Genomic DNA, 27,543 nt, shown 5'->3' on the forward strand with positions numbered 1-27,543 from the left:
CGACTGAATGATCCGTCGTCTGCTAGAATTTAACCCGTTTAATTTAAAATGGTAATATTGACTGAGAATGGCTTTATTTTTTAATAAAGAAAGACTTTTTCGACGATTGTTACATGTTTTGTGCATGTGCATGTGCATGTTTCAGAAATTGAGTTCTATTTTTTCTTAAAAATTTACGTTTATCTCGAAATGTGAGAACAGCGCTAAAAAATAAATAGCGGCAATCGATTTGTCAGAAAATTTTTATCCCTATTTCATATACGCGAAAATTATTTAATATGCAATATATCTCGAGGAAATCGTGAAAAACGAAAATCATGATCGTACGCTGTAGTGTACTAAAAAGCGAATTACTTAATGCGCATGCGCAAAATTAAAGAACAGTTGTTTACCAGGGTGACCAATCGTCGTGAACGTAACCTCAAAAATTTTCATACATTTCGCTGGAAGATGTTTTCAAAATGTTTTGGAAAAAATTCATTGCGATCTGTAACATAATTATTTGAAAGAAGGAGAATTTATAAATTTAACGTTTTTTTTTTTATGTGGTTGCGAATTCTGAGCGAAAAAAATTTCTCCACTTCTGGCCAAAGAGTGAAATCTTTCAGTGATCAAGTACAAATCAAATGAATATGAGTGTAATTTTAAATAATCAAAAAAAAAAAAAAGTGTTCCAGAGAATTAGTTGAAAATATTTTTACGAATAGAATGACCTATCGCAGTGTAAAATCGAACGAATTTATTATTGCATCAACATCAAATAATCGCAACACTTACGAAAGAAAAAAAAAAAAAAAAAAAAAATCACTTCAATTAAAAATAACGGTAATATAAAATATATTTTTTGGTTAAACCTGCAAAACTGATTTTCATTTTTTACCCAGAACCATATCTCATTCGATTATGGTAAAGGATGAAAATAGTTTAAGGATTGTACAACAGTAACCACACAGCTAGTAATTTTTTTTTTTTTTGTGCTATTTGACTAACTCCTTATAATTTTATTCTGATTCAAGGATTTCAAGAAAGTGATCGACCTCTCTTAAGACTAAGATACCACGTGCTGGTGAATTTTTAAATAGTTGAAATTTTATAGGATTTGATTAACCTATTCAAGTATCATCCGATGGGTTGATTATTAATTATTCGTTAAATATCTGAGAGTTCTAATACAGCGTTGAGTATCGCGTGACTAATATCGGTTTATACGTAAGATTAAACGATGTAAGAAATGTGTGATTAAATTGAATTTTAAAATTAATAACGTTATAAGAGTTGTTCACGGTGGCAAATCGGATGTAATCTTAGTGAAAACGTAATTCAACCGAAATCCTCAATCATTCAATCCCGACATTTTGAAACATGTACCTGTTTCAAATTCTTCTTTTAAAATTAAACTGTAACCAAATTATATAGAGAAATTGTAATTACATTGAAATTATTTAATAATAGTTAGAACATAATATTGTAATGATAATCGAAATAATTATTAAATAAAAAAGAAAAATGGTAATTACTTTGAAAATAATTAATAATTACAAAGGAAAATTGTAATTATACTCAAAATAATTAATACTTGAAAAGTAAAGATTGTAATTCTACTCAAAACAATGAATAATTACGTAGTCAATTCTTTGTAACTACTAATTGTTTTTAATATAATTATGATTTTCCTTTATAATTATTAATTATTTTGAGTATAATTACAATTTCCTTTATGTAATTACTGATTGAAAATGGTTGATTAACGATTTTGTTCTTCCTACAATATTTCAGTCGATTTATGGTGATTTCAATTGAAAATACTGTATACTTGCAATTGTTGTTATATATATTTATATATAATAACTTGGTTAGATAATGCTACCTGCGCACAGGCAGCAGCAGCATGTCAACCAACCAACGATATAAGGTCAGTGTCGTCTGTGCACAATCGCTTTGCGCAACGACTCATCGAACACTGTGCAATAATAATATACTAACAACAATAAGAACTATGCACATATAATTATTTTCGCATTAACTGCTGCTTCGCTGCATTCGCGGTATTGTGCAAAAACTAGACGTAATTGTGGGATAAATAAGAATTACTTTTTTATACATCTAGTTTCGATCTATTATAATCGATCAGTTCGAATCAAACGACGAAAGTATAATCTTCAAAATGAGATTCGAATTTTTTGATTTTCGCTGTTTTTAACCGATTATCGAAAAGTATAAGTACAACTTCGTTAGGATAAATTAGTGTTTTGAAAATTTTTTCAATTCAACGTTATAAGTTCGTAAGATCATTTCGATTCTTACGACTATTTTACAATAATAAATATACGCCATCGATATAATTTTGGTTTCAACATTCGATTTGAAATCAACGCAGATCGACAATAATTATTCAAGATCATCGGAGATTCGACATCTCAATTTATATATCAATAGATTTTAAAATTATAGAGAAAGTTTTTGGGTGGATTTCAATCCGAGTGCAAAAATCTGTGCAATTGTGCAATTTTTGAAAACGCGTTGCTGTTCATTAGAAGGAGAAATAGAGAAAGAGAGGGAAAGACAGATGAAGAAAATATGAAAAATATTTACGCCTAGGTCTAATCAAATTTTAAAATAATCATTCATTTCTTCAAATTCACTATCACCATCATTAAGGGGTTACGTACGCGTGAAGACAGTTTTTAGTATTCATTGATCATTATTTATCAGTACAAAAGATACACATTTTAAGAAGTTACAGTAATCTTTTCATGTAAAAAGATCGATGAACAGTTACAGCCAATTTCCCAGAGGCCCAAGAAAAAAAAAAAAAAAGTTGTTTTGCGATGAAATCTGAAACAAATAAAATCGTTGGAATTACATTAAAAAAGAAAATACTCTTTTTACTCAACGGCGAGATTTTATAAAAATTTGATTTTCTGACAAAATGGCAGATGTTAAGCAAAGTAAAAAATGTTTGTTTTTTTTTTTTCACTAAAAAAATCGTTCTCTTTTCGAAAATGCAAAATGTTTCAACGTCAAGTACAAGAGAATATTGTCTTTAACTAATTCCAACGATTTTGTTAGTTTCAGATGATCCAGTATTAATGAGTTACGTTGCAGAATAACTTTTTTTCTTCTTGGGCCTCTGAGAGGTTGGCTGTAACTCGATTGTTTGTCACAATTTTTACATGAAAAAATTACTGTAACTTATTAAAACGTGTATCTTTTGAACTGATAAATATTGGTCAATGAAGTCTCGAAAAACCTTTTTTTTTCTGCCTTGCAAGTGTACCTAATCCCTTAAAAAAAAAACAACAACAAGGCGAGGTGAAATTATAAGTTTATACTTTTTTCCAAACAATACGTGAGTATATATGATACAGGAATAATTTATAAGCGTCGATGACGGTGAAATAAGAACGTTACACGATGTTTATACCGTAAGATAGACACCGCGGGTCAGTTATATATACGTAATACGAATAAGACACACGTGTGTGTGTGCGTGTCACATATGATGAAATAAAAAGTGCAGAGATGTAGGTAAACTCGGCGCATATTAGCTACACACGTTACACTTTCACGTGCAGCAGCTTACAAGGCATTTGATATGCTGTCGAAGCTCGCGATGGTTGCGTAATTCGAATGAATTATGTCACTGTGCCGTGAACCCGATACCGGAACTCAAATTTCCTTGAAAACATGTTTTTCGATATCTCGCTGTTTTTTTTCCCTACTTAATATTCCTCGTAACGCAGGTGTTCACTTGGCTTGATTTTTATGCATGGAGTACGAATTCGCACGCTGACTGCTAATTCACGACTCGCAGAATCTGGCGGAAGGAGCTTCGCTCTCGTGATTGTTTACTTAGGTTTTTACACTCGTGTTTTTAATGATCCGTCGTCTGCTAAAATTTAACCCGTTCAATTTAAAATGGTAATATTGACTGAGAATAACTTTATTTTTGAGTAAAGAAAGACTTTTTCGACGATTGTTATATGTTTTGTGCACATGTTTCAGAAATTGAGTTCTTTTTTCTTGAAAATTTACGTTTATCTCGAAATGTGAGAACAGTGCTACAAAATAAATAGCGGCAATCGATTTGTCAGAAAATTTTATCCCCATTTCATATACGCGAAAATTATTTAATATGCAATATATCTCGAAGAAATCGTGAAATACGAAAATTATGATCGTACGCTATAGTGTACTAAAAAGTGAATTGCTTAATGCGCATGCGCAAAATTAAAGAACAGTTGTTTACCAGGGCGACCGATCATCGTGAACGTAACCTCAAAAATTTTTATACATTTTGCTGGAAGCTGCTTACAATACCAACAGCTGTAAAAATTTTTGAGGTTACATACATCGCGATGAATTGTCGTCTGAATTTATAACAGTTGGTCAGCCTGACAATCAACTGATCTCGAATCATAGGGCATGTCGTTAGAAATTCACTTTGTTGCCTACTAATTCATGTTGTTTTCTTTGATTTTTACACTCGTATTTACAGTGTGAAAAAATATAAGAAAGACAATTGAAAAATGGTGAAAAAACAACGAAATAAATAAATTAATTTTTACTCCGTCTTTCAAAGTCATGTACATATATATATATATGTATATAAATTTTCAAGAATGAATTGTCAGTCTTTGTATCCACGAACGTTAATGTTAGGACTAAGAATGGAAAAAGCTATAATTAAATAAACAAATCTTCTGTACAGGGCCATTTAATTTCAATATTTTCATCGTTTCACTATAATCATGGTGAAGAATATATTCTAGAACCCAGGCCGAGGAGTTATGAATATTTTCTCCCAGCAAATTATAGATCATTTATTTTTATCGTCCGTTTATTCTAAACTCTTTCGAAATTTAAATGAAACGAGATTTGTTTTATGCTGTATAAATTTCGACGAAGATACCCTTGTGTGTAAAATATCAGTTCGTTCTGTCCGTTTCATTTTACATGTATGCAGCACTTCACGAGTGTTATTCAAGGCTTGTTCAAAAGTTACACACATCGTCGTTTATATTAATGGTATAATAATGAAGAACGAAAAAATCTTCTGGGATATAAATTGCTTCCTATTGTTCAACTGTCAAGGGAGTCCTCACTGCACTCTTACAATTTACTGCAGCAATATAATATTTATATATTTCACTTCACGCAGTGCAGCTCGAAATGTCAATGCTAAGGATTGGTCGGCATGTCGCATGCGTCATCCATGTTGAAATTTACCCAGAAACAAACGGGCAGTTAGACGCTTACTTATCAGTTTTGTCTATGAGTTGAAGATAGCACGATTTAAAAAAATTTCACACCACTTTACAAGGATTTCAGGGAATCCAAAAGACCCGATTTCAAAAAACTTGAAGAGATTTCATTTCATTGAAGGGATGAAAGGGTTCAAATATTTTTAATGTTTTTACAAGGTTTTACAGAATTTTTGTTAAATTTCAGAAAACTTGAAGAGATTTCATTTCATTGAAGGGATAAAAGGGTTCAAAAATTTCAGATGTTCTTACAAGGTTTCACAGAATTTTTGAGAATTTTAGAAAACTTCAAGAGATTTCATTTCATTGAATGAATAAGAGGGTTCAAAGATTTTAGATGTTTTTACAAGGTTTTACAGAATTTTTATCGAATTTTAGAAAACTTTAAGAGATTTCATTTCATTGAAGGGATGAAAGGGTTCAAAGATTTCAGATGTTCTTACAAGGTTTCACAGAATTTTTGAGAATTTTAGAAAACTTCAAGAGATTTCATTTCATTGAATGAATAAGAGGGTTCAAAGATTTTAGATGTTTTTACAAGGTTTTACAGAATTTTTATCGAATTTTAGAAAACTTTAAGAGATTTCATTTCATTGAAGGGATGAAAGGGTTCAAAGATTTCAGATGTTTTTACAGAAGGTTTTAAAAATTTACAAAGATTTTATAAAATTTCACGGACTTCATATGATTTCTGATGATTCCACAAAGTTTCACAGGAATTCAAAAGGTTTTACAGTTTTCATGTGATTTCACAGAATTCAGAGACTACTTAAGAAATCCCGAAGAAAAGAAAAAGCTCCAAGTCCGATATAATTAAAATTTTTCGATCGTACCGATTTTGAAAATTTCGAGGATAATAAATTAGCCAGATTCATGTCCAGTTCATCGAAACGAAACAAACCTTCGAAATGACGAGTAAAAAAAATTCGGAAGTATCTTTTAATCGGAGTATAAAAAGCATGTGAAAAAAATTTCGAAATCGAGAAAATTTCCGCAAACCTGAATGCCAAGCAGAGATTTTTATACGCTCGTATAAAGATTATCGCCGGTTGTGTTGTTGGGTAAACGGATGGGAATTACACGCGAGTCTGTAAAGAGGCGGGATGTAAAACCATGGTGAGTAACCTGGAGTAGATTGTAATGGTTCAAGCGCGGGAGACAATGGCCCGGATTGTACCTTGACCCGGCTACGGAGTCCTCGAAAGACATTGCGTCCATTTTTCACGTTCATTATACGAAGCAGAAAATTATATGCCTACCTGCCTGCCCACTTGTCATCCGAACCGAGCTTCGTTCCGAGGTTTATAATACAAATGCATGAAACTGTGAATACCTAGCTTTGAATAATGGTGATTTTTCATACACAGGGTGGAAAAAATGAATTCAAATAGTCGGTTGTAATCAGAGAAAAATTGGGCGTTGCATGAGACTTGGTTCAACCAAGCAAAGAATGCTTCAATATCAATGATGAGAAAAGTAGTCCTCGAAATTTTTGAGTATGGAAAAAGAGACGAATTTCGCGGTTTTCGATTTGAATACAACTCATTTTATTGGATTGATTTTTGGTTTAGTAGCCATAAAAATGATTAACAAAGATTTTTATGTTTCGAGAAATTCAATACTTAATTAGAATGAATAATACGAAATAGCTTGTCTTTAATATCTACCATGTCTGTGAATATTTGGAGAAACAAAACAATGAATCAATGTCTGTTTTGTTTATTAATTGGTATTGATTAGTAGTTATACACTTAGATTTGAAATATTTCGTGAGTTCAAAATTGAAATATTGAGATTTCAGCTTCCATGTAAATGATCTGGTAAAATGTTCGTTTGAACTGACGAAAAGAAACTAATTTCAAAGTCAAATTCGTGATTTGATTGATCGAAAAAAATAAATAAATCAACTCAAAGCAGTATTTTTTCACGCCAATTTTCGTGACCATGAAAAGGGAAAAGTTTATTGGTCTGTCCAAAATACATCCGCGATGATCTCGAAAACTGATGGATAAAAAATCTGAAACTAACAGGACTTGGAAAGCAAATGGAAAAGTATCAATACAAGATGAAATTTTTTTTTTTTTTATGCCACTACGAACCAGTTTTCTATGCGACAGACTTTTGATCCATCTCTCGGTTTCTAAAATACAGGTAAAAATGTTACTTCGAATCAAGAAAACGGTAAAGTACAAAATTTTAATTTACAATTTATTAAAACTCTGTTGTAAAGATTCTTGAAGAGTACCCTGACATCCAAAACCATTCCAAGATTTTCATTTCCATAACTTCCGTTTGATTTGGATTGTGATTGCAGATTTCACCACAGCTTTTCACTGACCAGTACTTGAGTGACTTGAGTACTTTAGTCGAAGTATTTTAGTGGCTTTTAGTACTTTAGTCGAAGTATTTTAGTGGTCTTTAGTACTTTAGCGGCTTTTAGTACTTTGGTCAAAGTACTTTAGTGGCCTTTAGTACTTTAGTGGTTTTTGGTACTTTAGTGGCCTTTAGTAGTTTAATCGAAGTACTTTAGTGGCCTTTAGTCGAAGTACTTTAGTGGCTGTAACAGCCACAATTTTGATGCCACATTGACGCTTATTTCAAATTGAAGCTGAAGTTCGACAGTTTAAGACCGTATCTTTAATATTTGTGCCCGTGGAATTCCGTGAAATTGTTAAAAGCGTTAACGTTTTATGGAGCTCAAGATTTAGATACCTTCTTAGGTAGCGCGCTCACTGAATTGCCAACGTAAAAGTCGATGAAATCCAAGGTAATTAATACATTCCGCAATGTCATAGAATTTCGCAATACGTATCATTTATAACGTCTCTATTCCCCGTTTCCTGCACCATCGATGTAGGTAAATTGTATTCCATGAATGGACCGTAATCGGTAATCGAAGCGTAACCGTCGATCGACTCGAAGCGTGGCTAATCCTACTGATGTAGCACACGACCAGACCTCAACACAGCTTTCTATCATTGTTAGTATAGACGTAACTCGGTGTAATTAACAGGTGTTGGAATCGACGATCCTGCCCCTAATAGCCTCGCAATTACAGTTATTATCCTTCTGTTCTAGCTCGACGAATGCTTGAACCATCGCACGCACCTGACGGTCGGCTTTCTTGTTTTATATTAAGTGTTCTTTGATTGTTCGATCGCCGTTAGCAAGATCGTGCGATTTAAAATACTTATTATATGTAATTAGTGCGGATATGGCTATCGATCTGTCGGATTAAAGCAATATTGTGAGATGGAATGAAGGTGTAATAACATAGGCGGATTAATACAGGCTACAAGGTGTTCATTATTCACGTATCAGAGTACGCAGAGTGTATCTTGAAAAAAGCTTTCCTGCAGGTTTTGCACTTGACCAGGTTACCTAGCAGGAAACCGATACTTTTTTTGATACATTTTACTGCGAGATAATTGCCGCGTACGTTAAGTATTTAGGAAAGTATTTAATTCTTGAGCTACGAAAATCTACTTGAAGATACTAATAAAAAAATGTATATATACTGGAATTATAAACAAAATATATCGATGATTCACACTTCAAATAGCTTCAAAATTGTCAAAATTCAACTAAATTCGATTGATTTGATTCTACGATGGCTCACTTCATTCGGAAGTTACAGATTTACTGAAACCAGTTATGTTTTTCTTCTGGGCGATAATTCAATATTGTTACTAGTCGATTATAATCGATATCGATGCAAAGTTATGAAGTTTAATATTTAACGATACCAGCGTGATAATAAAAATAATTAAAAAAAAAATATTTCAGTGAATTTGTAGAAAATATTCTTCTGAATAAAATAAGCCATCGTTAAGTAGAATCGAACGAATCTACTAGATTTGAACAATTTTCAACCGACTTAAAATCAAACATAAGTACATAAAGTTTCATTTATAATTCCAGAACTATCTATATTCAAATTTTCGAAAAGAAATTTTTTAAATATTGATTGTGTTTCTATGTCGTAATAAAATGAATAAAGAAGTATCGATATTTGGTCAACCAACCTCCTTGAAGAGAAGAAAAAAAAATTACACCGAATCACTTTGAATTCTTAAATTTTCAATATCCAAACACAGTAGAACGTTGAAGATAGTGGATTCTTCTCTTATGATAATTATCGTTAGAAACAGGGCTAACGAATAAGAAAGAACACACGAATGGTAACCAAACTGTGATTTTTTTTATTGGTTTCAAAAATACTAACTAAAATTAATAGAATTAAGCATCGCTTTTATATTGTCTATATATTGTCAACTATTTTTTTTATTCTCTAACGACACAATTTATTGCTTGAAAAATTATGATGTGATTTATATTCGATTAATTTATCCCGTTTCTCCTCCGGTACTTAAATCGAGATTTTGGAAGACGAATCTTATCACATCACCAAACCAGAACTGTGAAAAGAAATAACAGCGTCTCTAAAAATGTCGAGAAATCAACTCAAGAATCTTCAAATTGAAAATTTTCTTTACAATTTTGTCAATACAGCAGTAAACTTAACGATAAAAAAATACAAAATGGGTATAATTTGTGAATCGTTTTTATAGTAAATGTGATTAAAAAATATGCAAGAATATTCCATGCAATGAATAAAAAAAATAAAAAAAATATCAACAAATATGCTTTCTCTCAATAAAAGTTTCGATCACTTTTTTGCCCCACAAAATAATAAATCGTTGAATAAAAAATACATTTCTATTCGCCTATTTGTTAAACACGATCATACCGATTATTTATCGGAGTGTTCCCACAACAATTTCCGAGTGAAACGAGAAAGTTCGTCCAAGATGGAGAACGACGAAGTCCGATCGTGGGCGAAGTAGGGAATTGCGAAATAATGCCCTACGGTTTATAATTTTGGGCGGATCGGCGCGACGCAACGTGACATGGAGTGTCGAAATTCAGTCAAAAGGTACTTGACGTCTAACGCACAGTGTTAACGGGCATTTGAGTGCAAAGTAAACGTCTCGTTGGGCATAAGAGGCGATGCGATACAACCGTGTCAAGGGTTATCGTTTTCCGTGTTTAATCTGTAATAGATTTCTCGGAATATCACTTGTTATTCCAAGTGTCACGTCTGCACGCCTCAAATCCCAAACGTATCCTGGCTTCTCCGTATCTTTTTCTCTTCCCGAACGACAAATTATATTCTGGACCGCGAAAAACTTCGAAAAAAAGATTTTCGAATAGAACGTATAAAGTGAAAAGTCGTTAAAACGAAACGTGCAGCTATATAATATAAATAGTATCATACGATAATTTTTTCAGTCCGATCACTTTTTGTATTTCTCCAACGGACACGTTTTTGTTCAGTTCTGAGCAAGGTATATGGGGCATTCCAGTTATAACCGAGCAGCCATTAACTCGATATTTTTTTATTTTGTGTTGGCCATTTTTTTTTTTTCAGTTACTCTTCGACAAAAAAGACATGTTTCTAAAAAAAAATCAGTGTCACAAAAAAAAAAAAAATTCGAGTTAATGGCCACTCGGTTATAGCTAGAATGCCCCATATGTATTCAACTTTGAGCCTAATGGAAGCCATCTTGAAAAATACATACACCACTTGGAAATTTGCAGACTCTAAAAAGCGCGCTAAATAATCTCGAATGCGATTAGATGGAAATCAAAGATGGCTGTCGTTGTTTGCGGGATACGATTGGTTCTTAAACGTAAGCGTTGGTTCTTTTATTTTCCACGCTTGGTCACCCTGGCTAACAGCCGTTCTCGGATTCTAGCGCATGCGCATTAAACTTTTGCGCACACGTGATGCGCAGTAGTTAAGAATTGACTGTCTATACCCATGCGCAGATATTGAGTTGTTTAATACTGATTGGACACAGGTGTGCACTGTGCTGAAGATTGCAGCGTGCACAAGAGCACAAGATTCCTCAGGTGAGTCCATATCGGACCAGTTCTTGGCCTCGAATCAGGCTGCACCCGAGGATATCATGATCCTTGCGCAACGCGTTATGCAAAAGTTTATACATCATGTATGTATACAGTACAATGTGTATTATACTGGCCCGTTTAACCTCTAACCTCGTCCTCCTCTTTTTCTACCTGAACAATTTTTTTACACACTCATGCATGCGGATTGCCGTTCAACATGCAAATCGAATGCATTTAATTCGTCGCGCGTCGCTCTTGTCAGGTGATGTTTGAACGTAAATAGACACGTTTTTGACAGCTGACTTTTGGACGATGTTCATGATTCAGCTTTCGAATTCCCCCGCTTTCACCTATGTACTCAGTGTTTCCGAGTAAACGATGTAGCAAGTTTGGTTGCCTACTACTTAGGGGAATAAATATCGGTAAAACAGACTTACCGAATTATAAGCACTTGAGTTAAGTCAAGTAATATAATTACTGACTTACAAAAACACTTTGTTACCATGTGTTATAAACGAAAAAACAATTTATCTCACTTGCGAAGACTTGAAGCGGTTTATCTACCGATAAGTCGGTAAGTCTGTATTATCGATATTTGTTCCCCTGAACTGTGGGCAACGCGACATACCGCAACATTTACTCGGAAACATTTTGTATACCATTTCTTATCTTCTTGATTCATGCCTTGCGTTTGGTAAGCATTATTGCGGAAATGTCATTAGCAAAAGTTGTCGAAATTGATGAGAGATTAGAAAATTCACACTTAGAATTGGGTCAATTTAAATTCGGCGACTTAGATCAATGATCTCAGACTTAATCAATGAATTGTTTTAAATAATTAAGCAAGCTGAATTATGACTTGTTCAATTATTTACAAGGCAAACGGAATGCAGTGATTATTCTCGTTCAACGTCATGAATTTCGAATGATTTCCTGAAAAAAAAAAAAATTTCTCCGCCTCATTAAGCAAATTATCAAATTTTTACTTATCGAAAGATAAAAAATTTTACGAGTATTTCTAATCTAGTCACACAGTGGTGTAACTTCATTATTAACATTTTCGGAAATTTTGGAATAATGTAAAAATCCCTTCAAGAGTTTCTTTAATAATCAAACAACTAAAATTTGACTGGGAGAGAAAAGCCTGAAGAATTCCTTTTGTATAGTTAACAAAACTCTCATAAATATAATTGATTATCTCAAATAAATAACGTTTTATTAGTTGACTATCAAACTCCATACAAAAAAATGTCTTTTTTTTTATAAAAATTCTAAAAGCTATGCAAACGATGATTCCTTTATACCTGTAGGGCGGCAACTAGTATTAGAAACGGTTTGACAAGTAAATAGGCAGCCATATTCAAGCGAATGACAAGCCTACTTCAATCACAATGGAGAATGTCTTCTCACCGATCGACGGCCAACAAACACATAAAAAAAGGTACATGGGTACCTTATGGATATACACACGTGCATGTAACGTAAAAATATGCTATGGACCTATAATGCAAATGCAAGCACATCGCATACGCGAGTTGTATCAATAACGGTAAACAGACGGCGTCTTGTCAGCGTGGTAAAAATTGTACGTTTAAAAATTTACGCGCGCATTGTATAAGTGCACGGGTTATTCGTGTACACATGCGTATAAACGTGATATAATTCTCGTCGTTGCAGCTGCAGCAACGGCCGGCTTTACGAGCCTTCGAACCGCCTCTAAAATCCGATGCTCAATGACAGCTGGGTAAGTACACACGTCAATCTTATAATCCGTACAATCGACCGCATACATTATATTATGTCTGTATATATACCGTGTGTCCATGAAAAAAGTGCGCACCTGATGCGCGTGCGTCAAGTCCTTCGAATTTTATTGGCCGACAGTTATCATCTGATTGAGCAACCGACGTGATACCAATCGCGACTGTCATAAAATGTCCCTAGGAGTCCACCGTTAGCTGTCAAAAAATGTCCCTAGGAGCCCAGCGTTAGCTCTCAAAAAATGTCCCTAGGAGCCCACCGTTAACTGTCAAAAAATGTCCCTAGAAGTCCACCGTTGGCTGTCAAAAAATGTCCCTAGGAGTCCACAGTTAGCTGTCAGAAAATGTCCCTAGGAGCCTACACTTAACGGTGGGCTCCTAGGGACATTTTTTATCAGTCGCGATTGGTTTTGCGTCGGCTGCTCAATCAGGAGGTAGCTGTCGGCCAATAACTTTCTTCATGGACACATGGTATGTGTAAAACATACGCGCCTGAACTGGCAACCTGGACACCAGAAACTAACCAACAGGATTTAATTTAATGCCAAGTGGAATTTTTGTAGGGCAGCAGTTCAACGGATGTATTATTGCGTCATCGTTTCTCTTTTCCTTTTATCAAGCCTTGTAGCGTGGATTTAACACAAGATGCGACTCACGTCTGAATTTTTATTCACTTATTTTTTAAACCTGTTAAAAGTTATGCGCTGGACATTGTTAGAATTATTGCCGATTTGTTAAATTGTTACAAAACTTGAAAATAATTGAAAAAACATTTTTCTCTTTTTTTTTTGGTTCGTTTTCCAACTCCAGGTTGGTTTAATTACATTTTTGAAATGCACTTCATTTCTGAAATTGTCAAAATTAACTCTCAATTCTTTACAAATACACCTTCGAAAGAAATTGAATCAGTCACTTTTGTTGTTTTTCATTTATCCAATTGTTCGGTTATCGTTGAGAGAAACTTTTGCTTATTATACAATCTTACAAAAGCTCTTGACATGTTTTACGGTTATACAACTGATTTCTGAAGGACTATTTTATGAATCAAATTCTGTTTTGAAAATGAGACTGACTTGAGATACAAATTTAGATTTAAATTTTATACATTCTTTAATAAAAAATAAGACAATATTTTTGAAAATAGAAAGTTACAACAAACAATATTATTATTCCACCCCTTTATGATTTTTCACGGTCGTGCAAATAAGAAAGTTTGATAAATTTCAGATTCCAATTTCGGATCTGCAGCACAAACAACTCGCCGTAAGATTATGTGAAAATCTAGCGCCTTATATGCAAAGGAATCAAGATTTAGGATGGGATTCACGTGACTGATTAACTAACTCTTACGTGTATGCATGTGTTACCCACAGGACAGACACAGTACATTCTAGTTGATCTTGTACGATAATTATTCAAACAAACACAGCGATAAATAAGAACGTTTGAAGATACCGCCTCATAAATATTTATACCAATCAACGATTTACAGTCGTTTATTCATCGTCACCGATTGGTCAATGCAAATTGAAATAGGCAGTCCGTAGCACAGCCAATTCCATGTCAGCTCTATCGCGATTATTCATCGTGTTGACTTGCAAGAAAAGTAAATAATATATTGAAAGAAAAATTAAATTTGAAAAGCTTTCCCACAAAGATTTCACTCTCAAGTCGTAGTTAAGTTGGTTTTTTTTTTTTTCAACAATTTTGTTAGAACAGCAAGTATACAAGAACACAAAATTTGCATTTAAGATTTAATTATTGTTAGTATCGGTATAATTTTTTCTAAATGTATAGAGCCTGAAATTCATGTATTATATACACAACTTTGCATAAAACTTGACGTTTGTGAGTTTTTCATGGGTGGAACGTTCCCTCATAAACGGTTATTAGCACTTCCTAATCAGTTATCAAGTCTAATTTGTAATTTTTGAAATCGTTCAAATAAATCTGGTGACAATTAATGATGCACGATTTATAGAAATATTAAACGCACAATTACAGAGCAACTCAAAAATAATCCGTGATTTTCTAGAGACGTGGACATCCGACTGAATATTTTTCGTGATCGAGAGCCAAATATCTCTGCACAGTCGGTAAAGAAGACTCCGTAAGAACATAATAATTATAAAGTCGAACCGACGTAAGGAAAAACGCGCTGAATGCAATTCTACCGTTTGCACCAAGCGATTTGAACCTTTCACTTACTAGCTACAATAATGCACACATAGATGGCGCATCAAACTTCAACTGACGCAGACGATTGTTGCTCTGAAAGAAAGCAGTCTTAAGTATACGAAACCGTGCTTAGATCGGATTTTTCCAACTTCTTTAGTCACATTTTTGCTCTACATCCTGATTTTTGACTGAAAGAAATTATGATATTTAATTACCGTTTATTTTCATTATTATATGCCTGAAGTTCAATTTTTATTCTTGGGCTTTATCTCCTCGGGAAAGTCAATCATCAGAGAATTATGAGTACATTACAGTTTTAAATAATTGAGTGGATATTTTATTTTTTGTATTATATATATATATATCAGAAAGATGTTATTTTCAACGCAGTAACTATTCAATACAAAAAATAAAATATCCACTATCCAAATATATATATATATATATATCACTTGAGCATTCATCGTAATTCTTGAAACCGTGTTGATGATTACAAATTTGACAGAATTTCTGTAAATTCTGAGCGGAATTCTAGGTAAGCTGCGTGTGACGTTGATTTCAAGATTTTTATAGCTGTTTCGTTGATTTCCACAATCTCTTTTACGCTAAGTAATGATAAGGACTTAGGTAGATTGTCGATTGTTGTTTCGCGAAAGAAAGAAAATAAACGAAATGGTAAAGTTAACTGTAGACCGAATTTTTTAATCGGTGTAAATCGCTAAAAGCGTACTTGAACGATATGAATAAATTAGCATTGATCATTTCTGAGTTATTTAAAAGTAACGTGATGTGACTCTAGTTGAAAAGTCAAAATTGCCAGACGAGAAGTAAAAATAAGAAACGTCGGTGGTAAGTGAAAGCTTCTCGCAAAGATGATCATCACACTCGAGTAATACAAAATATAAAGAAACTTCGCTGATCGATACTGCGGCAATTACAGATTACGATTATTGATCAGGCGTATCTCAAATGCGCCGACAAAGTATCGATACACTTGCGTTTGACAAGCATTATTCACTAAGCCATGGAGGATAATTGTGAGGAAAACAGTAATTGCGGTTAAAAAACAAGTTGCGTACAGCGAGCAAAGACGAATGAATAAATTGGTAATGAATTTCACGCGTCGGGTAAGCACGGAAACCAATTTGTTGTGCAATTAGCAGCGTAATTGCCATTTTCGCGATAATTAAGCAATCTACGCCGTTTTTGCCAGGAAATATGTGACAAGCTTATCACGGTGTGGATTGTTTGCTCCCCGTATTTGAAAAGTAATTTGATGCCGGTCCTTCGAACCCCGCAGTTCTTGAGATTCGAATGCCAGAGCGTCGATAGATGCGCTCAAACCGTCCGTATCGTGAAATTGAAGTGAGATCGTAACGACGTGGCTGTTGTAAAAAATTTGCATTTTATTCGTAGCTGTCTTTGCATTGATGAGGTTATGGTTAACGTTATATACGTTGAATTGTACACACAGGAGGATGATCAATCGGTAGGTATCCATTAGTTTTAGGTAATAACTGACAAAGTCATTCTCGGAGTTGTGCCGAGGCTGATAAATACTCGTTTCAATCTTAATCGCATAGTTGTACAGTTCTGACAATAATTTAACAAAAACGAGGCGCTGTCGTCTGCGCGGAATCCAATGATTAGACCATCAAGTTTTCCTCAAGAATAGTTACTTATAATTATCTTCCAACAGTGAAGAATCATCAATTTTTATGCAATTTTGCTACTGCATCCTTTACCGAACATCCATGTGGTTATGAAACGAATTCAATGCTAATCCACAGCAGTTTTATAGTAAATTTTCTTTCAGAATTTGCAAAATTTTATGCATATCTGCTCGAATTCGAAGTGCATGTATCCTTACACAAATAAGTCCGTATACCTATAATAGGACTGGCAGTAATGAAAAAAACATCCTCTTGAAAAGTTTCCGACATTTGTTTTGGCTTACAATTAGTAACGTGATAATCCTGACGTCTAAAAAGTGATATGAAGTCACCGTTCAGGATAAACTACACCCTACATTGCCTACATATTCTAGAGAGTCTTTAGCAGATCTGCCGTGACTTGTAATCAGATACTGAATCGAAACATATTATGGGAAAGAAAGTTATTTGACAGATGACGCATGTCGAGGATCCTGTTTGATTTCCCTCCAATTCGATAACTTCCTGATTGAAATCCTGTTGTTGTACATTTCTGATATAGGCGAAAGATGTATTCCATCCGAATTGATAATTTATGATGGCTAACGGACAAGTAACCGTTTAGTTAATGACCGGAATTAACGTTTCATTTCTGCGTGCATGTCCTTGACGTTCAACGCAAGTTGTTACGAGCCCGAAGAGAAGAAAAATGTAGAAAAAAATTGATTGTTATTGAGAATTCAAAAGAACAAATATTGGTTTATAACTAAGTGATCATCTTTGGCTCCTCAAAATTACTTGTAAATATTTTGTCCGCTGTCCCAGCTGTAGCGATTCGAATAATCCAGAAATGAGTAATTGGAACACAGTGGGCAAGAAAATGATTGCAGACGTCATTCATAATTCATCCACAGCTGCTTTTTGTTCAGAAGAATCCAATACTGTCGTAATGGATTCGACCGTGTTCAATGGAATGGAGATCTTGGCTACAACGTGATGTTCGTTACCAATGGAGTCGTCGCACTGAGTCAGGCAAGAGAATTCGTGACGCGACAAACTCGTAGGAAACTGTAAGATGGCCGATGAGGAGAATATTCAGAATAATTTCTCCATACTTCGGCCTTCGCAACAGGATTTAGCTATCGCCTCACTTTTCGCTGATAACAAGCATTGGGCGTCAAGGACGAGGAACTTTTCCACTTCGTATATACCGATTCCAGCAAAAGATTAGTGTTTGTTGCGGTAAAACAGGATTCCTATTTTAGGTTTTTTATCAGAGTTGACGTATGTTTGCGCTTATGATGTAACCCATTTTACCCTTTGCTGCACGTTGAAGGCATTAATTGAGTGTAGTTCGTAGAGTGAAGTTCCGCAGTCGAAAAGAATCCACGATTCACGGTGTACGTCGAAGAGACGTCATGTCGCGGGATCCTCGAGCCCTACTGATGGTAATACCATTACTATTTGGTTGTCTCGTGTTGGCTGTCGGGAATTCTGAAATCAAGGGTAAGTGGAAATATTGAGGCACTCGGAGAGAAAGTGATGTTAGAAATCTAATTGGGTACATGATACTGTTGACCGAATTTCGAAGTCGTGATATCCGCATCACTGGAGCTGTATCCACGCCACGTCACGTATATAATTGATCCTATAGTTCTTCATGCATAATTTTTTTTTTTCACTTCAATACGGCACAAAGAAGGCGTACTCGCTTGTGTCGATATCTTCTTCCTATTCAGAGTCATGACCGACTGAAAATGAACAAATGTGATATGTGTTTTATTGTTTGGAAATTCATATGGCGAACGTAATGCGCTGAATGTGAGATGAACATCATCAAATTGATGAGCAAGTCACTTCAACCAAAACAACTGTTTCAACAGAAATCAGAGAAGGTAAAATCCCCGCGGGTTGAAACCTGAATTTCAGTCGGCATGGACAACCTCGCAAACCCTTTGTAAGTTTTCTGTACTTTGTGCTAGGTCGGACTATTCCGGATGCCACAACTGTTTTGGGGATTGTAGGAAATCCAGCGGCTCTAGAATGCGACGTGCGGGGATCTGTCGCTGAAATTAAGTGGCGAAAAATCAAAGGGCAACCGAGAAGCGAGAAGATCTTGAGGAAACTCACCGAAACTCGGCGCTACAACAAGACGTATTCAAGAACGAGTCTATATTTTTCAAACTTCTCACGGGACGACGAAGGAACTTACAAATGCTGGGCAAATGATGACAAAAACTTGACAACAAGCAGTAACATTTATCTTTATGTTATTTCGGATCGGACCGATGTGAAGTTGCTTCCCGTTGCTTTGGATGCGAATACGATTTGTGTGAAATGGGAGATTTCATATTATTTGGCGCGCTATTATGTTAAATCGCTTCGCATTGAATCCCAGGAAAACGATTCACGCGAATGGCATGGCAAGTATCAGACGTCAACTGAGCTCCGCAGCGGTGTCTATATTGCAGAAGGATTGAAACAAGACACAGACTACTGGTTCAAATTTATTTTGGAAAATAATTTTCCACTAACTCTTGTTGGTTTTTCGGGACGAACAAAGACGCTAGAGAGAAATCCAGGTATAGCAGCTTCTCAATTCATTCAAAATTACACCCTGCAGTGATGAATATCACTCTCGCTATGCAAATTTTCAAGCTGCTTTAAGAAACTCCGTTCATTTTTTTATGATCAGAGATTTTTTGAACATGTATGGAAATGAATTTGAATATTTATTTTTGTTAATTTATTCGGTGAGATCTGTGAAAACGCATTTTGTATTTATTTGAGGTGATTTACTGTGATTCATTTTTATGCAGAACCTCTATACCTTCCAATCGTTTCGGCTAGAGAAACGTCTGTCGATTCAATAACGATTGAATGGACAAAGCCACCTCTGGAAGTGGAAGATTGCTTCAAGTGGTACAAAGTTGGAATATACGAGTCAAACAGCAGTGGAGAACGCATATACAAGAGAGTAGCAACCACCAAAAACACTTGTAGAAAATTTGAGAATCTGAGACCTTCAGTCGCTTATACGTTTGAATTACGTTTATGCGTCGATTCTTTGTGTCAACAAATCCTTTACGAAAGTTTCTGGTCGGACGATATCGTCCCAAAAGACAGGGGTATTGATATAACAATCACGGGTATAGATTGGCGAGGGATAACATGATGAAACTTGGAATTTCCAGATCCGAAATTCACCCCGAATGTTTCGGTGGTCGAAACTGGCGTCGCTTCAGCAACGATTGCGTGGAACGCACCACCGGCGAACTTGGAAGACCGCATTTATTACTACAAAATAGCATTGGACACCGAGTATTTCAGGAAGGAACTATACGTGAAGAAGACAGAGAATTTTTACAAATTCGAAAATCTTCCGCTGAACAAAACTAATCGATTCAAAGTAGCAGCCTGCAGCGATTACAAAACGCAATGCGGTAATTGGAGCGAGGAACGAGAAGCTTTCATAGACATCACAGGTATGACATGGAGATCTCAAAGAATTCAAGTGGAAATAGAAAGAAGACTCGACGTTACTCGCTTCTATCAGAATTTGTTAATCATCATTGTATTTCTGTAACTAAACCGGTAAGATGCGTGACATTTTTCGGCTTCTCGCCGAACGAGAATAGTTCACGAGATTTTCGATAGAATGAAGTTGAACAAAAGCTTGAATAGAGGTGACACTTAACAAGGAACCGAGATTTATTAGTTCGTCAAGTTAGAGCAAGAGTGAAATTTTATTGACAATCGGGAATTGACGGAATTGACGATAGATTGCAATGGTAGTGACGAAAAGAAGAAAATACAGAATTTACGATGGACGATGAATAACGGAAGAGATAGACATTGATCAACAATTATCAAACATCGGTAGCTTAGATGACAGGATATTGATTACAGTGGTAAAATTGATGATTTACAACAGTCAAAGGTATGAGGTAAAACTAACAAACAAATTCGGATTTATAATTCAGGAGAGATTATAAAACTATGAGAGTGAGAGAATTAGAAAAGGTTTCGCGAGGTAAAGGAATACACTGAATACACCTGATTACGATAAGCAGAACTCAAATTAACAAAAAAGTACGGTATTCTAGAAACATGAAATATATGAAAGGTGAAAAGATATCGATACAAAAATACAAGAGAAATTACAAAAGCAGTTATAGCATGCAACTACAAAAGAATCGGAGAGATCAGAGATACAAAAGATAGTCATTCGATAGTTACGAGGTCAGTCAACGATAATTTTTCGGAATTAATTATTCAACGAAATCGTGCAGTCACACGACTACTTACAGCGAGTCATCGTTTCCGGACCATGACTCAAAATGATTATAATCCTTACTGATTGGAAGGCTGCGTCGATCTTCGGAACGAGGGCTCCATTAAACTGGATAAGGATTGTGGATGTCTTGGTACCTGGTTAGATTGCACGAAGGCGCGGAATTACAGAATTTACGAAGAAAAACATTAGTTACTAGTAGTTGTTGCCTATTTTGTATCAGATTTTCTTTGAGGACCTTACCGGGGACGCGTTTCACGAGAGTTTCTTTCAACCTTTTGGCCTTGTAACGGGCCATTCTAAAATGCCACATTACAACGTATTATTGATTCAATTACGTTATCCGATTATCAGATTCCAGAAGTGGGATAGAAGATGAAATATGGCTGATCACGGGAGCAATAGCTGTTCTACTTGTCATCGTCGTTGTAACGCTGCTGGCTCGGAACTGTCGCAGAAAGGTACTTTATACCCTGATAAATTTACTCTTGGCTCTCGTACCACGATGAACGGACTCATTGATTCCTCAACATGGAAAATGGCTCTGACGTTGTTGTGCAGGTACTAAAGCGAAAAATGATAAAAGCAAGACTGGAGTACTTCAATTTCGGGGCCCAGATTTCTCTTGATCCAGAATTGGCTGTGAGCGATCAGGCCGAGTTACTGCCGTATAACAAGAAATGGGAATTTCCACGGGATCTCCTGAAACTCGGTAATCCGCTGCTTCATTTCCTCCACAGTAGTAGAAACTAAATACTAACCAAGAAACTCGGTATTTATAGTTAAGGATCAAGTATCGAAGCATGAGGTTTTTCCGTCAATTGACATTTTCTTTCTGACATGAAATCATTTACTTCATGTTTCCGCAAAAAAGTTTCAGGTCTTATCGTCATGCTTATCCGACACAGACCCTTTGTGCACTACCCAACTCGCTCTGTCGAAGTTTTTCCAAGCACAACCAATCGGTGGTCCGTCATGCATACCATTTACCTTTCAGACGAAGTACTAGGAAGTGGTGCGTTCGGCGTTGTGAGAATGGGACATGCGAAAACGATTTCCTCACGCGAGACAGTCACGACAGTTGCCGTCAAGACGGTCCGACCGACGGCCAACCTGAAGTGCATGAAGGCCCTTTATCGCGAACTCAAGATTCTCGTCTACCTGGGTCAACATCTGAACATCGTCAACCTTCTCGGCGCGTGTACCAAAAATATTGATTTGGGTGAGTCGGTGTAGGTGATTGATGGGTAATGAGTATGACGTCACACCATACGACCTCATGGAGAATAAGACTCACATATTCCGTTGGATTTCGATAGGAGAACTCTTGGTCATCGTCGAATACTGCCGATACGGAAATTTGCACGACTACTTGATACGACGCAGAGTCAACTTTGTCAATCAATTGAACAGTTCCGGAGAAGAAATGAGCGTTCTGACTGCCTGTGAAGACGCGATGAATATCGATGACGTTGGGTAAGTCGCATGACCCAACACTGACATAAATGTTGGTGATTTCCGACTTATCTTTGTTACGTCTCTATTTATTCGTGTCCGTATGACGGCGATATCATCATGATTTGTTTGACGATAGCTGCAATTGACTTCAAACCGATTCCCACCTTTAGAACCGGAATTCTCTTCACTTATTTTCGAATGGTCTCGGGAGAATATCATGACTTGACATGAGCTAATCAATTTATCTTGTCGCAACTGAATTGCGATGAATCTCCGAGGACTAACCGTCATCGTCGAAACGGTTGCGCGTTTGTCCAGAGGATTCGTGAGAAACGAGTTCATTATTTCACCATCTAAACTGTAGCTTAATTTTATTGTGTTATTCATGCAGTATCAACACGGATAGAGATTCCGACGGTAATTCAGAAATAATCAACTGCCCGAGTGACGTTGCTTCTACGACTACGGATGCGAGAGTAGAAGAGTGTTCCTCTAATGATATTTCAACGGAACTCACCGCGCCATTGAAGTATCCAGGTGATCAGACAGACTTCAACTCAAAGCCGATGTGCACGTCCGACTTGGTGTGTTGGGCTTGGCAAGTCTCGTGTGGCATGCAGTACATCAGCGAGAAAAGAGTATGAAAAAATTCAAGACTGTCATCTTTTCGTAACAGCAGTCCCAAATGCTGACATATTTCACACGTGGTTTTATTCGCTAGCCTTAGACCGACATTGAAAATCACCCAAGTCTGTACGGACATTGGTGCGTAGAATGGAGTCTGCGATTATTCGTGTTTCAGATAATACACGGTGACTTGGCAACGAGAAATCTACTTCTAACCGACGACAACGTGGTGAAGATCTGTGACTTTGGTTTGTCCAAGTCTCTCAGGGAAGAAGAGAATCAGACGAGCACGGAAAACGGTCCTCTTCCCGTCAAGTGGATGGCCATCGAGTCGCTCAGAGATCGAGTATTTTCCACAAAATCGGACGTCTGGTCTTTCGGGGTGGTTTTGTGGGAACTGTTCTCCTTAGCGAGAACTCCTTACCCCCTGATAAGACCCGAGGATATGTGCCAAACACTGGCCGAAGGTTATCGTATGGAGAAACCGCAATACGCGTCCAGAAGCATGTGAGTGCCAAAAGCCGATTTTACCCGAATCGTCAACGAATAAACACGCAACTCATAGGAATATTTCAAACCAAGATTTTTCACTTGTACTTCAGTTACCAAATGATGCTTCGTTGCTGGAAAGCGGAGCCATCGGAACGACCATCGTTCGAAAGGCTGAAGATCGACATTTCCGAGTTAATCGAAGAGCATGTGAAAACGGTAAGCTTAATCGCTTGTAAAATTTGCAAGTATATATCCATCGTTACCTGCTAAATCATCTGCATCAATTATACTTGACAAATTGTGAAAAGCAACACTTATTTGTGTCTTCAATAGTGCGATTTAGTTCAAAAAAATTTCAATATACCTACAAAAAATGTTCCCTTCGGGTCTGCAACGAAGCCTCAAAAAGACTGATCATTGTGGCACCAGTTTCAGTGTGTGGAAAAAATATTTTTCTATAAACGTAAAAAATTTATATCCGCGAATTTTCAACACAACTTGTCTTTCTTGAGTCTCAGGAAGAAATGTGTGATAGATTCCTTGGTGTCAAAGGTCGCTCAGTCAAAAATTGACGGATAAATGACGTTTCGGCCCTGAGTGGGGCTCTCCTCATAACCACAATTTGATGAACAATTGATATTGCACACAGGCAAAAATTCCTATATACGCTTTAGCGCAATAGAACATACAAAGAAAGGAGACAAGAAATAAAGAACTTACATTAAAATACGAAAAAAACCTCAAGTCGAGGTAAAGATTCCATGCAAGGAAGAAAAGAAGCTTTACACATCAGATCAACAAATAACAGAACAAAGAACCTCAATCTTATTCCTGGTCAGGGGATGCAATCGTCGACTGAAAAGTACGGTCAGGTGTCAAAAGTGTAAACGTTGAGCTCACTCGTCGTGCGTGAAAGGGGCTTACCACATATTTACAACTAGTGTAGTTCAAATTCCATCTGGCTCTTTGGGAGACATGATAAATCAGAGGTAATCAGTAAAAATAAAACTTGTCACATGTATAAATAAAATTGTAAGTGTAAATGTAAAAACGTGGAGTGTAAACACGTAAAAATTGCATAGCGAGCTGGCAGAACGTGCCTACAACCGAGGGGAAACTACTGATACGGAAACCAGAGAATAAATACTAGAACGAAACACAGTGTCTAATTATGCCGTTGTGTCGCCAACGAATCACGCTTAGTTTGACCAAGAAAGTTAAAATGTTACGGAAAGTTAAAAGTTATAAATGTTAGAAAAGGTGTAAAAAAGTTAAACAGTTAGGTACATACGTTGTCGTGAAGAGGATTACTTGTGGAGTTTGAACGTAATCAAGTTGTAATACGCGTTACTGAGGCTGTCTGTGTCTGGTCTCAAGTTAATAGAATCTCTGTCTCCCAGGATACTGCACATTTCTAGGACCAACCGCTTTCTGTAATCCTTTGCACGACGAAGAATGCTGACATTATCATAATTAAAGTTATGATTTTACTCCACTCTTGTGTTTTCTCAGGGCTGTTTGTCTGTCTGGGTCTGCAAAAATGTTACGTTTGTGTTCATTTGAACTAGTTTTAAGGCAACGGCTTGTTTGACCTATGTAACATTTGTTGCAATTCCCACATGGTATCTTATATACTAGGTTTGAACGCTTTTAAATGGGGACATGGTCTTTTGGTAAGACTAACAGCCCTGACAAATTCTTGTTATTTTTGAAAACACATCTAATTTGGAACTTTTTAAGGGCTCTACGAAGAATTTGGGACAGGCCTTTGACATAAGGAAACGTCATAATAGAAGCCTTGGTGACTACATTGTCAGTTGTAGCGACTATTCCTTGTTCTAAATGTGCATTGTCTCTAATCATCGATAAACGAGTAGTAATTCACTTATCAATCAAAGCGGGAGGATAATCGTTCTTCAACAAGACATCTCTGATCAACTTTATAGTCTTGAGATGAAACGATTCGTTTGCCGATAGGACACCCCTGTCCCTGCCCCCCTGTTTTGACACCAAGAAATCTATCACACAATTTTGAATAAGGTCGAGACAAAGTTTCAACTTAGGAAGAAATGTATCGTGTAATTCTTGGCGACCCTTTTATATCGCCATTTGTCTGTTATGCGCTTCAGATAATCTTTTCCGGCCGTAGCGTGTTCCTTGGTACAATATGAAAAAGATAATACGTGTCGAAGGTTTGCTAATATCTATTTTTGACTAGTTTGAAAAAATACTTTTTACACGCTTTAAAACCGGCGCTGCAGTGATCAGTATTTTTAATGCTTCCATTTAGACCAGAAGCACGAATTTCTTTCATGCGCTCGTAGAAAAATCAACAATTTTCGGAATCTGAAACATCCAAATATGTATTGAATGTATTTAAACGAATGATTTTTTTTCCACGTTGCATGATATAACGCCACGATGGTGGCATGGAAACACATTTCAGTTTTACCTGGATTTGGGCAATCCGTACACCAGGATCTACGCAGATATCTGGAAACGCGAGAGAGAGAATCCGGCAAGTGCGGAAGAATCGGTCGACCTCCGAGAAGATTCGTGATTAAATAATTCCGGTCAACGTATTCAATGTTGATTCGTGTTCGCCTATCTGCATGGATCTACCACGATGCATAGCAAGCAGGGATACAATGTCGTCAAAACTAAAGGTTCTGATTGGATGTTATTCCAATAACCAATTATGGTATGTCAAATCCTATCGAAGTATTCAAGCAATGGAATTCGACTTTTAAAAGGAAGAAAACCTCTGAATTTTTATTTTCAATAAAATTTTTTCGAACGAAAGTCACGCATCCGAAGGCTCAAAAAACGCTCTGATCGACTCAGGCATTTTCAGTGCTCATACGTGGTAAAACTTATGCAAATTGTAAATTAAAAAACTTGAGGAATTTCGAAAACTCAATTCTTTTCACGCCCACACGTTACGATATCGACAAAAATATGTACGTTGGGTGAATCCCGATTGGATTGTAGACCAGAAAGGAGTTTCACACTGTATGAAATATTGTAGACGGAAAACTTTTCAAAGATATTTTACAACGTATCCTTTCTACCGAAAAATAATTTGATGTTTTCAAAATAAGCTATAAACTTTACATAGAATGTCGACATAAATGTACGGAAGAGTCATATTTGAGAATGATAACGAAAGAAAGAATCCCTCATCATTTCAATTGATTTCAGATCAGACGGTATATAAATTTTGGACACGTAATAAATTTTCTCGAATTCTACGCGGCCTGATCACGAAACAAATGTGCCGGCAAAATTTTGATATTAATTTTACATACAGAATTTCAAACACTGGATGAACATTTGAAAGCGTTCGGAACATTTCATTCCAATGCAGGACGGTGGATAGAAATAAAAAAAACTACACATTTTGGTCCTGTTGCGTTAGCTTCTAACAAGTTTTTTGCGATATTTATCCATATCGACAACTGGAGGTAAAAATATCGATATTACACCTCCATATCTTACATAATCGATACTCGTACTGCAATATCGATAAGAGTGTATCAAGATCTCAACTGCCAAACAATAAACTGAGAATAATTCAATTCAGAGAAACCTGAAGTACTAATATTAAACGTAGTGTTGATGTATTTATCGAGTTATTATGGATTCTACTTAGATGATTAATTCTGATTTTTTGAACGGTAAAATGTTATGTACAATGAAAATTTTCTCAACTAGAGTAAGTCTGAATAAACAATACAAACTGAAGCAGATTTACAATTCTTCTTCCAAGTAAATATTTGTCGATATTTTCTACATCGATATTGAAGAGCGCGATAAATATCGATTCGAAATATCGATACGCCAACGAAATCACCGAACACCATTCAGACTGCTGCTCCTTCTCGATATTCAATTCCAAATCCAAG

General features: G+C 36.0%; 2 protein-coding genes across 2 annotated transcripts in view; one reads left to right on the forward strand and one right to left on the reverse strand.

Annotated features, from left to right (window-relative positions):
- The window catches only part of LOC124410717 (NAD(+) hydrolase sarm1), a 182,054-nt gene that overhangs the window by 140,513 nt on the left and 13,998 nt on the right, over positions 1 to 27,543 (reverse strand). The gene's annotated exons all lie outside the window — the stretch shown is intronic.
- Positions 18,186 to 26,198, forward strand: LOC124410521 (macrophage colony-stimulating factor 1 receptor 2-like). Its single transcript, XM_046888971.1, has 12 exons — positions 18,186 to 18,273; positions 18,750 to 19,349; positions 19,587 to 19,895; positions 19,962 to 20,252; positions 21,416 to 21,522; positions 21,623 to 21,773; positions 22,059 to 22,283; positions 22,381 to 22,537; positions 22,911 to 23,157; positions 23,322 to 23,653; positions 23,749 to 23,854; positions 26,085 to 26,198. Exons 1-12 carry the CDS (start codon positions 18,186 to 18,188, stop codon positions 26,196 to 26,198), a joined length of 2,727 nt encoding a protein of 908 aa, XP_046744927.1.

Source organism: Diprion similis, chromosome 9 (assembly GCF_021155765.1).
Source record: "Diprion similis isolate iyDipSimi1 chromosome 9, iyDipSimi1.1, whole genome shotgun sequence".
Lineage (NCBI taxonomy): Eukaryota > Metazoa > Arthropoda > Insecta > Hymenoptera > Diprionidae > Diprion > Diprion similis.

What these genes read in the sequence shown, in the direction of transcription:
- LOC124410521 (XM_046888971.1), top strand. Translation starts at nt 18,186, where the DNA reads ATGTCGCGGGATCCTCGAGCCCTACTGATGGTAATACCATTACTATTT. An exon ending in AGCTTTCATAGACATCACAG is followed by an intron (nt 20,253 to 21,415) that starts GTATGACATGGA and finishes TCCGATTATCAG; the next exon opens with ATTCCAGAAGTGGGATAGAA. An exon ending in TACCAAAAATATTGATTTGG is followed by an intron (nt 22,284 to 22,380) that starts GTGAGTCGGTGT and finishes GGATTTCGATAG; the next exon opens with GAGAACTCTTGGTCATCGTC.